At 42.0% G+C, this 18146-nt stretch overlaps 1 protein-coding gene across 2 annotated transcripts in view; it reads left to right on the top strand.

Moving 5' to 3' along the window:
- The first annotated feature begins 2409 nt into the window (after positions 1-2409).
- LOC118280911 (leishmanolysin-like peptidase) overlaps positions 2410-18146 on the top strand; it is a 125503-nt gene continuing 109766 nt past the window's right edge. For both annotated transcript variants that reach the window (XM_050700933.1, XM_050700934.1), the window contains exon 1: positions 2410-2652. In XM_050700933.1, the coding sequence (XP_050556890.1) occupies positions 2509-2652 (144 nt within the window). In that variant the 5' untranslated portion in view covers positions 2410-2508. The remainder of the gene's footprint in view (positions 2653-18146) is intronic.

Consider the following 18146-nt stretch of genomic DNA (forward strand, 5'->3'; position numbering starts at 1 on the left):
TGTATTGAATAGTCCATTTGTTAAGGAAGGTTATGGGCTATATAACATTACGCTACGATCAAAAGGAGCTGAGCAGAGCGGGTGAAACCGCGCGAGAATGGCTAGTAATATCATAAGTAAAAAGGTGTAGATAGGTTATAAGCGCTCAGAAAGTGCACATTAAAATGTGGACAATTGGCAACGTGTTTGTAGTATGGGACTGCTAGATGGGAAATAGAGAGGGGCGTGGTTTGTAACGTCCCGCGCTCCCCGTAAAGTGTCACGAGGGAAATCCAGTTATGACATCTCTTTGTATTTTTGCTTACACTCGATTTGCAAACAGTTAGGTAACTTAGCAACGCCCTAACGTTAACTGAAATTAAGGAATCCATTTATAAATAGGTAAATGACTCATTTTTATTTCAATGAATATACAACTACTAAATATATGAATATTTTAAGTGTGGAAGAGCCATGCTTAGGCACGAACGGGCCGGTCAATACAGACGTGTACCCGCGCCGTTTTAGAAAAAAGGCAAATTTTATAAAATATTTGTTTATCCGGTCTTTCACCTACATTTTTATTTGCATATTTTAGCAAAAGTATAGCTTATTTTGACATGTTTTTGCCTAAATACTAAGTTTTGAGCAATGATAATATGATAAAATTAATCCAGATTTGTCTACTACCTCTGTAGGCTGAAATCCGGTGTTACCCATGTCGGGTAAAGATCAGACAAAAATATCCCTATTCGAAAATGGGCAGTGATTGTCAAACTTTTGTTACAAATGATTTTAATTTAATTTTAAATAATTACTTAGGGCTGATTTTCCAATCTTCAGTTGCCACGTAAATACTCCCGAACCTCTTCGCGGGCCACTTCTTATACAAAAGAAACGCTGGAATTAGCCATGCAGCAAATAAATAATAAAGAACTCATGTATGCAGCCACTTCAAAAATGCTTGTGGATAAATCTAAACTTTGAGAAACTCAATTTCTTTGAAATTTGGTATGCGGGGTAAGATCGGACAAATTAAACGAAAAAAAAATAGAATCATTTGGAACATCTATATTTGTTGTATTAGGTAATTTTTTGTGATTTCATGTTAAAGTACAGGAAAGATCGGCTACGTTCCTTTCATACACCTTGTGCTCCTAGCACTAGAAATTATTTTAAATTGTTGTCCGAACTTACCCCATGATGGCCAAATCGTCATAACATCAAAAAAAAAAATTGTCCTGATTTTATAGGCTTGTAAAGCAAAAAGTATTGAGTATTTATAAATAAATTAAATTTTAAATAACACTGTGTTTAATCATTATTCGTTTCCACTATTTTTCATTAATCTACTGTGTACCAAAATTGAGATAATAAAGTTTTTGCAACATCCTTGCAACTATTCGAAAATCCGTCCGATGTTACCCCAACGCACCCTAATATTTTAAGGGTGGGAGAGCCATGCTTCGGCACGAATGGGTCGGCTCGACGGGAGTGATACCATGGCCTTACAGAAAACTGACGTGAAACAACGCTTGCGTTGTGTTTCGTTGTGTGTGTCAGGTTACCGGAGGCCCAATTACCACCCTTTCCAATCTCTGATTCCCCAACAACCCTTAAATTCCTAACCCCCTAAAGGCAGGCAACGCTTTTGGTGTTTCAAGTGTCCATGGGCGGCGGTGATTGCTTGCCATCAGGTTGATACGTCTGCTCGTTTACCGGCCGTATATTCCATAAAAAACAAGAAAAAGGTAGGTAGGTATCGCTTAGCAAGGTACCTATCTACCTACTTACTAATCCGTAAATTCGGATACCTACTAATTTGAATCGATTTTCTGTAACTTGATATTCAGTGACCTGCCTAGGTAGGTAAAGAACTATGTTTACGAAATACTAGGTACAATTAATTTCCGATTTAGCAAAGTGGATAATTGCATTGTATATATACTTACAAAAAGGTATATGTATGTTTAAAACGTACGATGAAACCACGTTTCTGCCATACCGCATTGAAATCAATATAAATAAATAGGTAGGTAGGTATACATTACCTATCTTCTATTCCATATTTTACGAGATACCCTAAAGTTTTAGCTCTATATTCATAAATTAAAGGAACGTTTAACTATCACACATAAAAGAGCCAGACTATTTAATAGTAATTTAACGTCCCACTCATAAATAAAACAAAAAAACCAATGCATTCAATTTTACGATCGCGATTTTCTACAGCGAAAAGTACTGTAAAGACTATGAAGTAAATCAATTGACATCACACGCTTTATACCTGTCTCTCTCTTTTAAATTACGTTACTACGTGTTAGAAAGAGACACCGAATGGGAAGTAACATGGCCGCCCGCGATTGACATCAGCTGTTGATAATGTACCTAACTTCACTCAAATAGCCAATTCATTCATTTGTATTTTAGTTTGGTCGCGAATTTCAGTGAGCGAGCGCGCGTAATTACGTTCGCTATATTTTAAAATGTAAACAAACAATTGTTTATTACTTTTAGTGAGTGAAATATATGTTTTTTGTAGCGAAAATGTACCAAAACATTGTACTTGTGTTGTGTTTTTTAGTGTTTCTGTGCATATTTAGTGTTTTATCTGTTACTGTGAGTGAGCATCGACATACACACTGCACACATGAACATCCTAAGGCTGACGACGTGAGTAATTAAAAAGGAATAATGTTTTTTCTATAACAATTCGTTGTAGCGAACTTTTAGAGGTTATGTTAACCCATAAACCACTCCCGCAAGTCGAAAATTCTTACTGTAGGTATCGAGTCAGATTGTTTAGCTTTGTTTATTATTCGTCTCTAATAAGATAATACAGTTTTGACGTTGTTAAGACGCGCTAGTGTTTGTAATTAATTCACATTGTTTCGTTTACTATTCCTATGCGATGGAGGGCAGGGATGTCTTCAATGAAGTACTTTATTGTCCTTTTGAAATTAAACGTTTATATTTCTTAAAATTACAATAAAGTTTTTAAACGTAAACGACACACACGTTTTTTCATGAATTCGTTGAGCGAAGAGAAGTTGGTTGCGACGGTGCTGCCCACTCGCGGTGCGGTTGCACGATGCTACGATGTTCACGCCGTAGGTTAGTTTCCGCTAGTTGCCACTAGATGGCAGTGTAATGATATTGAACATGCCGGCCGCCTTGGAAGCACCTGGGTGTTGTCTTCCAACATGAAGTAGCAGTTGTCGCTGAAGCCTCTTGATTATTGTGGATGTAAAGGGCAGATCTTAGCGAACGATCGCCGTATGATGCCGTGCGCTGTACGGATTTCAGCTACACGAGATATTCCATCAGCTCCCGGGAATACTTGCGTGACTCGACCCAGCTTCCATTTGAGTGGTGGAACATTCTCCTCCTTTATAAGAACCAAGCTATCTGGTGTTATGTCCTCACTGTTGACCTTCCACTTAGTTCGAGTTTGGAGCTCCGAAACGTATTCTTTTGACCATCGTTGCCAAAAATGTTGTCTGAGTTGCTCCACGCGGTCGTAGCGTCCCAGTCTCGCAGGCTCGATCGTCGTCAGGTTCTCGCAGATGGGCGCAGTCAGCGGTCGGCCGATCAGGAAGTGCGCAGGAGTGAGTGGAAGGAAATCGTTCGAGTCTGAGGACAGAGGGGACAAGGGGCGGGAGTTCAGAACGGCTTCAATTTGAGTTAATACCGTTTCGAACTCCTCGCGAGTTAGTCTGGCATTGCCCAGCACCCGCCGTAAATGGTACTTGCAGGACTTGACCCCTGCCTCCCACAACCCGCCAAAATGAGGACTATAAGGTGGTATAAACGTTAAACGAATTTGATTATTACTAAGGAAATCACAAATATCATTAGCATTATTAAAAATTATTGACAACTCTTTTTCAGCACCAACGAAATTTTTACCGTTGTCTGAAAATATTTGATATGGTTTGCCACGACGTGCTATGAAACGTTTTAATGCTAAAATATAATCCTGTGTGCTTAAACTGCCTACTAATTCTAAGTGAATAGCTCGAGTCGTAAAACAAACAAATAAACAAATGTATGCTTTAATAAGCTTGGCACCTCTGCCTTTGCGGTCCAATATGTTCAGTGGTCCGGCATAGTCTACTCCACACTGCATGAAAGGAAAACTAGGCTCTAATCTTTCAGAAGGTAAATTACCCATCAGAGGGGTCAACGTCCGCCCTCTCATGCGTTTACATACGACACAATTATGTACTACCTGTCTAGCTAAGTTGCGAGCTCCTAAAATCCACCACCTTTCACGCATGGAATATACTAAAAGCTGAGGTCCAGCGTGAAGTAGTCGTTTGTGTTCATACTCACACAACAACCTTGAAAACCGATGTTTACTACTTAACAATACGGGATGTTTTTTATCATAATTAAATTCAACCGCGTTAGATAGCCTACCACCTACACGTATTATATTAGCTTTATCTAAGAAAATATTTAAACCCGATAGTTTATTGTATAATAATTTGTTTGCACTATTTTTATTAATATTTAACGGTATCTTATGTACTAATTTATGATATTGCTCACTAAATGATTGTTGTTGAACAAAGCGCGTCAACGTATCGAGTGATCGCTGCAGCTCGTCCACAGATAACGGACCGGTTTTACGCATACACGTGCCGCCGCGCGTCGCCGCTCGCGCATTATTTAAAAAACGCAATAAATATGCACAAACTCTCTGTAATTTAATGAATGACGAAAAGCGTTCAAAATCAAATAATGGAACAACTTGAATGGAATGTAAATTAATAGAATCAGGTTTAGTTTCCGGCAAGTCAACGGATGACAATTCGTTATTGTTAGGTTTTGGCCACATAACTCTAGGTTCTCGTAAGAACGCAGGGCCACACCACCAAGTATTATTATTATCATACTTTAAAGTGTCTAGCGTAGCACCGCGCGTTATAATATCCGCAGGGTTCTCGGTACCTTTTACATGCCGCCAAATTGTATCACACGTTAAGTCATTAATTTGTACAACGCGATTTTGCACAAAGGTTTTTAATAGATGCGGTGACATACGTAACCACCCTTGAACGATAGTCGAATCGGTCCAAAAATAAACTTTATTAAAAGTTAAACGTAAAGACTTTTTTATTTTGTTATATAGTTTTGCACCTAAAAATGCTCCGCATAACTCAAGCCTAGGAATGCTAACTGACTTTATCGGCGCCAATTTACTTTTAGCACATATTAAATGAACTGACATAGGTCTAGTACTTTCACAATTATCATGACACGACCTAACGTAGGCGCACGCTCCGTAGGCATTTTGCGACGCGTCAGTAAATATGTGAAGTTCTATGTAATTTCCACTAATTATGTAACGAGGTATTTTGATATCGCGTAAATGCTGTAAATCGGAAAGAAACTTATGCCATGTAGTTGCAATGTTATCGGGAACTTCATCGTCCCAATCTAACTTTTGTAACCATAACCTTTGTAATAACGATTTAGCTCTAATTACTACAGGCGCTAACAAACCTAAAGGATCATATACTTGCGCAGTGGTTGATAACATTATGCGTTTTGTAACTACTGTATCACTATGTGTAATTTTTGTTGTAAAATAAAACTCATCACTGTCCGTACACCAACCTAAGCCTAAAGTTTTAGACAGATGATTATCACCGATGTTTAAGTCTTTATAATTCTCATGAGACACGTCATGACTAAACGTCCACTTGTGTAACGGAAAGCAACCCTGTTTTAATAACGCGGAAATTTTATTACATAACTGCATTAATGAATGGAGGTCATTGCCCCCTGTTACCAAATCGTCGACGAAGAAGTCATTATTAATTGTTCTAGCAACTAAATCATCATCAGATTCTAACGCTAATTGTTTTAAGCATCGCATGCTGAGAAAAGGAGCCGACGCAGTGCCGTATGTCACTGTGTTTAAACTATACAATTGCAAAGGTAAGTCTCGATTTTCCCGCCATAATATCAACTGTAAGTTACGTTGATCCGGTTGTACTAAAATCTGTCTGAAGAATGCTTGAATGTCTGCGCAAGCTACGTATTGATATTGCCTCAATCTAAGTAAAATAGAAAAAATATCATTTTGTAATGGAGGTCCTGCATGCTGAATATTATTTAAAGATTTATTGTTCGACGTACTCGCGCTCGCGTCGAACACAACGCGTAATTTCGTAGTAACACTATCCTCTCGGTAAACACCGTGATGAGGTAGTATGTAATGCGGTTTACTTAAAATATCAGGAATATCCTTTGATGCAACTGGGGTCATGTGACCAAGTGCCTCATATTCGCGAAGAAATTCACAATAAAGTTTTTTATAGTCAGGTAAACGATCTAACTTTCTTTCGAGAGATAAAAAACGATTTTTTGCCATAGTGTACGAATCACCTAGCGACTCGGGTGACTCCTTTAAAGGAATGCGAACGGAAAATCTACCGTGTTCATCACGTTTTGTAGTTTCTGTAAATAATTTTTCACAATAACGATCATCTTTCGACATAGTATTCGGTAAGTCAGACAATTCTTCTAACTCCCAGAATTTTTGCAATTGAGTATCAATTTGAACGAAATTACATTGTACTCTTTCAGGTTTAAACGAATGATTATTACAAAGTGGGCCCGAGATAATCCATCCTAATTTCGAATCGTACAGATATGGACCACTGCTAAGCTTAATTTTATCGTTATTCAACAGATCCCAAAATATATCTGCTCCTAAAAGAACATCGATGTCCGAAGGAACGCTAAACGTGGGGTCCGCGAGCGAAATATGTTTAGGTAGCTGTATGCATTGACCTTGAACGTCTAACGAAGGTAACTTTGATGTAATACGCGGCAGCACCCAACACTGTATGGTTGTATTAAAATCATTAACTTTAGAACGAAAGTTAACCTTGCAGGTGTGAGAACTATTCGAAACGCTTTGTCCTACACCCGTGATATGAAGCGTGGACTGTATCATAGGTAATTGTAAACGGTTACATAACGATTCTGTGATAAAACAATTCTGACTACCGTTGTCAAGAAGTGCCTTCACTGAGTGATAATTATTACTCGAATCGGGAATCTCGATTAGTGCTGTCGACAACAAAACGGGCTGTACCGCAGTCGCGCTGCACGCGAGTACATTGCGCTCGGAATGTACTCGCGCGTCAGCTGATTTGCTCGCGCTCGGCGACGGATGCGAAATAGACGGGTTTATGGCACTAGAAGCATTATTTTTATGAAGTAACGTATTATGGTTATTATTGCATAATTTACATGGACCATATGAACATTCAGTTGGCGAGTGATTATCAGAACGAATACAATTTTGACAAAGCTTATTATTTTGCACAATTACGTATCTTTCTTGCACGGATAAATTTAAAAATTTCGGACATAAATACAAATAATGGTCTCCACCGCAGTCCACACAAACACGTCGTTTATTATTATTACCCGAGTTGTATTTATTTGGATTTGTATTACTTACGTATGAATGTGTAGTGGGCTGCGAGTTTATCTTGTTTGATTTATTGAAGTATCTTTTGTTTTGATTGGAATTTGACTTAATAGAATCAGTATTATTGTGCTTAAACGAAGGAACACTTTTATTATTATTCGATTTTATCAATTCCAACATATCCGCACGGTTTCTGAGAAATTCCAATAGATCATCTAATTTAATATTATTTGAATCGTTTTTAGATACAAGGGTACCCTTATGGGTTTCCCACTCGCGTTCCGTGGACTGATCGAGCTTAGAAACTATAAGATAAACGATTAACGTGTCCCAAGCATCGGTCGGTTCATTAAGTGATTTTAGTGCTCGCAAATTACGCAAAGTTGAATCTATTAGCTTTCTAATTAGAATATATGACTCGCTTTGAAGTGGTTGTGTGGTAAATAATGCCTTTATGTGATTTTGTATCAATAAACGGTTGTTGTGAAACCTATTCTCCAGCAAATCCCATGCGTGGGAGTAGTTCGGAGCAGTGAATTCTAATGCACTAATTACTTGAGAGGCAGAACCACTGAGAGACGATTTTAAATAATGAAACTTCTGTATATCATTAAGATCTTCTCGAGTGTGTATCATAGTGAGGTACGAGTTTCTATACTCCAACCACTGATCAAATGAACCATCAAAGGCAGGAAGCTTTATTACTGGCAGCTTAATAGGTACAGAATTTATTTTAGGAGAAATAGATTCAGATTGTTCATTATTTTTAGGTTTCAAGCACTTCGCGTCCGCCATAATTGAAAAATATTGTTGTTCAAAAGATTCACGGTATTCTAATTGTTCAAATAAATCGGTTTCATCTACTAATTGCTCAATTTTATTTTGAATATCATTAAAATCTTGAAAAATAGTGCACGTGGACTCTATTCGTAATTGTAATTCCGTTAATATATTTGGTGTTAATGATAATTTTTCTAATTTAGAAATATATTTCTCGAATAACGTAAGCCTGCCTTTCAACGTGCCTCGCTGCTTTTTCAAGTCAGCGATCACTTTATTTGCCTCATCGTCACTCATTTTGGAAGGCTATGGAAAGCAAGAGTACTTACAGTTTCCCGCTCAGCACCACCCCGGCGCCGCGCCGCACAGCACAACGACTAAAACACGAAAATAACGATATTAACGCAAATTGTCGGACAGGGAGTAGAAGGATGGGTTTTGCGACCTGACCGGATGCGACTCGCCGACAATCCTCTTCTCCACTGCCTTCTTCTAAGACGCTCCACGTGGTCGCGTGGTTCTTCGCAAATCCGGCTCGTCAAGGACCAAAATCTTCAATCGTTCCCCTAGTTCCTATGCGATGGAGGGCAGGGATGTCTTCAATGAAGTACTTTATTGTCCTTTTGAAATTAAACGTTTATATTTCTTAAAATTACAATAAAGTTTTTAAACGTAAACGACACACACGTTTTTTCATGAATTCGTTGAGCGAAGAGAAGTTGGTTGCGACGGTGCTGCCCACTCGCGGTGCGGTTGCACGATGCTACGATGTTCACGCCGTAGGTTAGTTTCCGCTAGTTGCCACTAGATGGCAGTGTAATGATATTGAATCTTAAATTAGTTATAACCCATAAAGGCTTATATTTATATTTATCAGCTGTTGTTTTTATTTTTGATCCTTTTGATACCTCTTCTATGGCTCGTAATATCAAATCTTTGGGAATTTCTCGTCGTAAACCTTTCTTTTTGAATCTTCTGTAATTAAAAATAGTTCAAATAGTTTAATTAAAGCAGGTAATTATAATTTTCAAAAGACCTCCTGTACGCAATATAAAGAAGAGAGCATTGGACATGCCCATACCTCCCTCACATCCGAATGCCCATTGCTCCCTCTGTACACATTTTCAACACAATTATGGGCATTTTTTTTTTGTTTAGGTATTGAAACGTGAATTTTAGTTTAATTTATTAGTTAGTAAATATACAATAGAAATATAATAAAAAATACACATACCTTTCGTTACTTTTCTCTATATTACGATCCGAATCCACAACAAAATATTTACTTTTACGAGTGCATAATCTTCAAATGTGTTTGTGTTTGACAACTGGCGGAAATAACAGATAGTCTATGGATGAACAGTTTTGCCAGACGGTAATGTAAACTACCAAATTAAGAAAAAAGAAAAACCTATGACAGGATCAGAATAAAAGGGGGGTGCCCATGTCTCCCAACTGCCCATCCCTCCCCTACCTCCCCTATACCATAGGGTACATAAAAATTTTGCTTTAAATTCGTCATAGTATAAAGCTTAGTTATAATAAAATATATGAAATATTTTAACTTACAATCATATTAGAAACCGCCTCGTCTGTTGGTGGACACTTTAGACGTAAATTACCCGTTCCCAGACACCCTTTTTTTTTGAGGGGGAATATCGTCCAATGGCTTCTCTCCCTTGGGCGAGGCGAGAGGGAGTGTTAGACTCTTACTGACTAAAAACCACCCCGTTCCTTCTCCTGCTTTTCGAACGGGAGCTCCGGTAAAACCCGCTAGGTAATCCGCAGCTCCGGATCAGGCATCACCCCTACTGGGCCCCATCTGCCTACTGGGGCCCATCTATTAAAATTTTGGTTTAAATTCGTCATAGTATAAAGCTTAGTTATTATAAAATATGTTACATATTTTTACTTACAATCATATAGTTAAGAAACCTCCTTGTCTGTTGCTGGACACTTGAGACTGGAATTACCCGTTCCCAGACACCCTTAAAGTCTAACTATTTGTGAAACTAACTACTTTCCGTGAAAAGTTTGGGAGTTGCGAGCTCTCGTTCTATTAAGGAAAATACATCTACAATTATTATAGTTAGGTTATCTTAAAGTAGCGATCATTATATCATTAAACTATGAAAATTGTAATAAATGTATGAAAATTAAAAATCTATTTAATCCGTCAGTTAGGCAAGGAAAAATATTAGACACGTATTTTTTTAATTTTGTCATAAAAGATAACAATACTTAGATAAAACGAATCGAGGAATGGGAGCAAATATGTCATTTCTACGTATAAAACGTACCTAGAAGTGTACTAGTAGGTACCTAGTTTCAAAATCACGTGATATTTCAAATCAACATATCTTCGAAAGTATTTATGTCCGTAAGAAAATAAAAAATACGTGTCTAATGTTTTAAAATATGTAATCTACAAGACGGACATTGAAATAGAAATTAGTCGTCTACCCTATTACATCGAAAATGTAGGTTAACTTTAAGTACCAATCATTAGCATTACAACTAGGCTTAGTTAAATACAGCAGTTGACGTGAAACGAACTTTGTGTTTCACACGAAACAATACATGGCTATTAAAATAATAATACAAATACCTTATGTTTGAGAAATTACCTAGTGTTTGTTAATACACTTATGAAATGAAAGAAAATCCTAACGTGCGACAACGTTTTGTCTAATTCTCACCAGTTTCCGTCCACTATTGGAACTTCATAAACCTGTGACTCCTCTGGTGTTGCGGGTGTCTATGGGCGACGCTGATCAAATTGTATCAGAATGTCACTGAGCAGTGCAAGAGGGATGGAGCTATACAACCTACATAGCGCCATCCCTCTTGCACTGCTCAGTGATCGACCATTGTGACACAATTGTAATAGCAGACTAAGGCCCCAGGTGACCCGTCTGCTCATTTGTCTCCATTAAAAAAAACCTATCTAATAACTGTTCCGCTACTAAGCTCGATCTTCAGCTCTTTGCGTCCAACCACTGCGAGCCACACAGCGGATAACTATTGTCACTCCATCTAGCTAGAGAATGCGGTCTCCACTCCAGAACGCGTCTACTCCAAAAGTCATCGGTTCTCCTATAAATGTTCCATTTGGTTTAACTGACTTCACAAAAGGAGGTACTCAGTTAGACCTGTATGTATGTAAATATAATTATTTCTTGGTTACATTGTTTCGATTGCTTCAACTATGTGAGAAAAGTATTTTTATAGTTAACTAATAATTATCGCGAGACATACTAAATGAACTAAAAATCACGGTTTACTTACGTTTTATGAATAGAGAAAATCTCGCCTAGTTTCGAGTCACAGAGGGACTCGTCAGACGCGGCGACGTCGCGTAGCCTACTAGTAGGTTTTTAGAAGAAGTTTTTCAACAATTAAAACAATAACTTAGTTAATTTGCTCGACGACTAATGAAGTCCGCAACATACGTCAGTTATTGTATTGAAAAAATGCATGTACTTTACTTACTACATACATTTCTATGTAGTTACACACATATGAGAGACAATATAATCGTTCGTAGCACGCGAAATAATGCAACTGCTATGCAATTTTATTCAAATTACGATGCCCGCGCTCGTTCACGGTACATTTATATTGCATGTGTAATGGATGTACAAAAGTTTATTATATTATAATTACACAGTTAGTGACAATCACAATTAGGTAACACACAGACAGCAGTAATATAGTTCAAACAATAATCTAGGTACAAGGTAGGGCGCCGCGCGACGCAGTCGCGCGCGCATGTGCTTTCACTACGGGCGTGTAGGGCCGACTGGCGACGTGAGGAGCGGTGGGAACGCCGCGGCTTGCGTTAGCGCGCGAAGCGCGTAACCGACGCGTCGGATGATATTCTCGTTATAACACAGCACGTAAACGACGCGACGGATGATATTCTCGCTACACACTCCCCCTCTAGTTCGGACATAGCGCCCTCGCGTTCGGACTAGCATCGAATTTACGGGGTCGACCACGCTTGCGCTTCTCACGAACCGGAGACACGATGTCGCCGACGAATGGCGTTAAGTGTGACACATGGTACCGTCCAATGTGTTCAGCTCGCGTAAGTCCCTCGATAACATAAGTGGTGGGACTTACCACTTCCCGAATACGATACGGGCCGTCTCTCCTAGGGATGAACTTCGCGGTTTGTCCACGGCCTGCGTCGTTCATACTCTGCGTCTTTAGGAGGACAAGGTCACCTACCTTATAATCCGGAGGCGTACGTCTACCTTCATCAGCATACTTCTTCCTGATGGACTGGGCCTGCTCATGGACATCCCTGGCATCTAGAAGCGCTGTCGACAACCTACGAAGGTAAGGCGTAATACTCGGTACGAAATTATCATTATCCACGATGGCTTTCATGTCAGCTACGACGTCAGACGGTGCGCGCAGCTCCCTTCCGAAGGTAAGAAAAGCCGGGGAAGATCCCGTACTCGCTGTCACGGCTGAATTCATCGCAAACCTTATAGCTGCGAGATGGCGATCCCAAGAGGCGTGGTCCTTCCCCACCAGAATTGCCAACTGGGGTTTGAGGTCCCGGTTCTTGCGTTCAACGGGGTTGCTTTCCGGGTGGTACAACGGCGTCAAAGACTGTTTGATACCCATCACGTGACATGCCTGTTGCATCACCTCAGCTACGAACTGAACTCCGTTGTCGCTGACCATCCTACGCGGGACTCCAAACCTCAAGAAGACTTCGCCGATTAAAATCTCAGCGCACTCTACGCTGGTGGCGGTCTCCAACGCAAACAACTCAACCCAGTGAGTACTCACATCCTCTATAATAAAAATCCAACGATTGCCTTTAGCCGTCTTCGGCAAAGGGCCAAACAAATCTACTGACACGACCTCGAACCGGCGAGTCGCAGCAGGCGTCTGCAGTAGTCCTGCAGGCTTCTTGTTGTCTGCTTTATAACGCTGACAAGCAGCACAACGTCTAACATAGTCAGCAACGAAGGTTCTCATACCTACCCAAAAGTAGCGAGCTCTGATGCGCTGCAGGGTTCTCTCAACACCGAAATGACCTGCGGTGGGAGCGTCATGGAAGTCAGCAAGGATGCCCTCTCTTTCATGACTCGGTACCACGAGACAAGCGGAGTCAGCGTCGTCAGCCTCGGGTGCACACCGATACAATACTCCATCAGACATCAGATAACCTCGTTCTGACCAGCCCCTCCCCCTAGACGGATCGGAGTCCTCCAGATCCTCTACGATCGTCTTCAGCTCGGGGTCTTTGAGCTGGTTATCACGTACGTCGGCAGGTGCCCTGTGCGGTATATCTACAGTCACTAAGCATACCTCGCATCCACCTGGGTCCTTTTCACAGCAGGCGGGGCGGCTTAGCGCGTCTGCAACCACGTTCACCTTACCGGGGGTGTACTGGATCTGTAAGTTATAAGCCTGAAGGGTCAATGCCCACCTTGCCAAACGGCCACTGGGGGACTTCAAACTCATCAACCAACGCAAGGGTTGATGATCGGACTTAACGATGACCTCTGACCCTTCGATGTAGCCCCTGAATTTAGTCACCGCCCAGACCACAGCTAGTGCCTCCCTTTCCGTGGTGGTATAGTTGCGCTCAGCTGGTAACAGCAACCGACTGGCGTACTCCACAGGCCTCTCGTCAGGGCCCTCCCCTGCATCAGAACTGCTCCGAGACAGTAACCACTACTGTCGGTATTAAGAGAGAAGGGCTTACCTTCGTCGGCTTGACGGAGGATGGGCGCGGTGACCAGGAGTCTCTTGATGTGCTCGAACGCAGCCTGCTGCTCCTCATGCCACCTCCATGAGCTATTCTTCTTGAGAAGGTCAGTTAAAGGTTTCGCGACAGCGGCGTAATTCGGCACAAATCGCCGGAACCAGCTTGACGTAGCTAAGAAACCTTTAAGCTGCCTCTCGTTCTTCGGGGCAGGCATGTCAGCTATGGCTGAGGTCTTCTCCGGGTCTACCTGCAAACCACCGGGTACAATAATGTGCCCCAGGAACCGCACCGAATCACAGGCAAAACAACTTTTCTTGCGGTTAACACGTAGATTAAATTTATCCAGCCTATCGAAGACTGCCTCCAGATCCTCGAGGTGTTCTTCAAATGTGGGCGACAGAACAATCAGGTCATCTAGGTAGCCTAGGATACTTACCGATCTACCACCACCCCGGGGGTCTGAGGATGTCACAGCGCCGTCACTGGTCTCGAGTGTCCGCGCTGGTACAACCAGGTTCGACCGGAACCGGTCGATCAGTCTCTGGAACGTGGCGCCGGAGTTGCGCAATCCCATGGGCATTCTCTTAAACCTGTAGGTGCCAGAGGGCGTAACAAACGCGGTCTTGTCGCGGTCCTCTTCTGCGACACTTACCTGGAAATAGCCAGAATGAAGGTCGAGCGTTGACATGTAGGCGGTGGTCTTCGCGGCATGAAGAACGTCTTCTATGCGCGGCAGTGGGTAGCGGTCAGACTGAGTCACAGCATTGAGCTTGCGGTAATCCACACATAACCGGACTCCACCGTCTTTCTTCTTCACCAACACTACGTTCGCGGCCCACGGCGACTCACACTCCTCTATAACGTCTGCTCGCAGCAGCTTCTCGAGCTCACCGTCCAGCGGCTGCTTCTTACCTGCCGACATCCGGTAGGGTGGTGAGGCGGTAGGCTCCTGCCTCTCGCCTACTCGAATGTGGTGAGTAGCGTAAGATGTAGCTGGTCCCTCGGTGGCGAAGCGCGCAGCCTTAGAAATTATAAGCTGGTTGAGCTGCGTCCTCTGAGCAGGTGACAGCTTAGATCCTTCGTTTTCTCTCAGTGCCAGGCCGGTGGTGTTAACCTGCATCAGCTCTGCGTCACTGGTGGACATAAGACTGTAAGAGCGCACAAAGGGTACCTTCACCTTTGTCGAATCTGAAAAATACCAACAACCACGTTGAAGGTCAAGCAAAATACCAGATTTCGTAATAAAATCTTGTCCGAGAAGCGTCCTATTCTCCGCCCCTGGTATAACAATAAATGTTGTAGGTACAATACGTCCCCGTACTACAACATTCGTATCGCACAACAACACGTCACGTGTATGTTGGGTCCCGTCGGCCAACCCTATCGTGCGGCGGGCCGATGTAAAACTAGTCCCGTTCTTTAACAAAATAGCATACAAACCGGGGCTAGCTAAGCTTTCGGTAGCGCCGGTATCAAGCACAGCGACACCTAATAACGAAGCCACTTCAATATTTATCGTCGGCTGCGACGTGGAGGAATCGTGTGTATAAGCACTTTGGAAACTTACCTTCCCGTCGGCGGCCGCGGCTGGTGCATCTTCCTTGCACTTGCCTTTACAAGTGGGACATTTCGACCGAATAACGCCTTCACGACCGCAACCATAACAAGCTAACTCATTACCTTTCGACTTACACTCGTCCGTCGTGTGTCCGAAACGTTTGCAGCGTGCACAGCGTGGTCTAACACGTTTAGAAGTCGCGCTACTACTATCTATGTTCGAACTAGAGTCGGACGTAGTCGTTTGAGGGTTAACATTTTTCACCGCAGCCGTTTGCGGGTTAATATTTTTACCGGTCGCATTTGAAGGGTTATCTTTATCACGTAAATTCGTGTTCGCGGTATTATTGTTAGACGATGTACTAGGTTGGTTCGCTTCGCCCAGCATCTCCTCTACGTACCTAGCTCTCTCAAGTAGACAGTCGACACTACTTACGCTATCACGCGGAACACGTTTACGGATTCTACGGTGTAACAGGCCATACACTATATCGAGTTGCATTTGTTCTGATAAAGGATATGGTAACCGCGAAATGTTAGCACGCACACGCGAAATATATACGTCGGCACTTTCACTTTGTTGTTCTGTCGCGAATATGTCGCGTAAGACCCTGTGGGCTGGGCGCGCCGCGCCGTACATGAAGCGCAGCCGGCGTAACGCGTCGTCCCAGCTCTCCACCGTAGGTCGCACTCCTCGCCACCACACGGCGGCGTCTCCGGTCAGCAGCATCGGCAGTCCTCGTAACGCGTGGTCGTCTGAGACGCCTGCGCACTCCTTGTAGACGAGCACGCTCTCGATGAACGCTTCCACGACGTCGGCGTTGCAGGCGGCTCCATCGAACCGAGCCGTGCACCGGGTAAAATTGCTCTGCGCAGTGTGCACCGCGTGCACTCCTGCAGCAGGAGGTTGAGTCGACCCCCTCATCACGCTGGCCAGGATCCTAGATAGCTGGTCTTCTGACATTGTGATCATATTCGTATCGCGTCGGTCCGTTGTGGTAGGTGACGCCGCCGCCATGTTGTCGTCCGCGGCGGTTCCCGCCACTCGCGTATCCGTGAACTCTTCGTCACTATCACTACTGCGGTTCTCGATGGCCGTCTGTCCGCGTGTTTTCGGCATCTTCTCGAGACACGACGGTTACAGCCTCGGTACAGTAGGTACACAACAGACTTCAACAGAGCGTGGAATACGTTCGCACTCGCGTAGGTACTTTGAGCACGAGCCACGAGTTGGGCGCAATTTTGTAATGGATGTACAAAAGTTTATTATATTATAATTACACAGTTAGTGACAATCACAATTAGGTAACACACAGACAGCAGTAATATAGTTCAAACAATAATCTAGGTACAAGGTAGGGCGCCGCGCGACGCAGTCGCGCGCGCATGTGCTTTCACTACGGGCGTGTAGGGCCGACTGGCGACGTGAGGAGCGGTGGGAACGCCGCGGCTTGCGTTAGCGCGCGAAGCGCGTAACCGACGCGTCGGATGATATTCTCGTTATAACACAGCACGTAAACGACGCGACGGATGATATTCTCGCTACACATGTCTATAAAAAAATCGAGAAATACCTTTTATGTAAAACTAGGCATAATATGTTATAGGGAAGGTGGCATAATGCGGAATTCCTTTGCTATAAACGTGAATGCATTAAAAAGTAAGAAACAAACATGGCTGACTGTCAAATGATTAATGATGATTTATTTTGCATGTTTTGTTATATGTTGTAAAGATGAAGGATTTTGTTTTTGCTAATGTCTTGAAGTCGGAAGGGATTTATCATCTTTAAATAATAACTAATGATGTTTCATTAAGATTCGGTGTTTTTGCAGTAGTAACTAACTGTTGTAATTTATACTAATTAACTATATTGCATTAAAAATGTATTGGGAAGGCACTGCTTCCTGAGATACAGACATTGCCTAGTTCAGGAGACAGAGCTTCATTTAATTTGGATGTTGGTAAAGAAATAAACCAGTAAGAGTTATTAAAAAAAAAAGCCTGAAGAGTTTGTTTGAACGCATTCTCTCTCAACTCTGGAACTAACTACTGGTTCAATTTGAAAAAATATTTTTGTGTTGGTTTGTCCATTTTATTATTGAAGAAGGCTATAAAACTTTAGACTACAACTAATAGGGAGCCAAGCAGAGTAGGTGAAACGCGTGGAAGTAACTAACTAGCTATTATTTTATAGGCACGATTTGTATATAAGTTTTTAAACTGACATGGTCACTAACACTAACATTAGAAATTAAGACGGGATAATTTATCCGTGATCATGGCGCTTGCAACATTGCCGAAATATCGGAAACTCATAGACATAAATAAACATGGTAAATATCCCGTCTCAAGTTCTAACGTTTTGTATAGTCCAAGTCAGATAGTAAAATAGATTTGTCCAAATTAAATATTGCCAGTTAGCTATCGTGTTTATAGAATTAAGATGTGCTTGGGGGAAAACAACTAGATCTGTGCTAGATCTTAATTTAATTTGGGTAAGATTGGCCTTGTCTTGTTTATCTCTACCTTTAGTAGTTATGGGTTAGCTTTATGTTGAATGAAAACGAAACGAAAGTGTGTTCGGTGTTCTGATTGGCTGGCGTGAATTATTCAACCAATGAGAGAGCTGAACGCGTT

Source organism: Spodoptera frugiperda, chromosome 19, assembly GCF_023101765.2.
Source record: "Spodoptera frugiperda isolate SF20-4 chromosome 19, AGI-APGP_CSIRO_Sfru_2.0, whole genome shotgun sequence".
NCBI classification, from domain to species: domain Eukaryota; kingdom Metazoa; phylum Arthropoda; class Insecta; order Lepidoptera; family Noctuidae; genus Spodoptera; species Spodoptera frugiperda.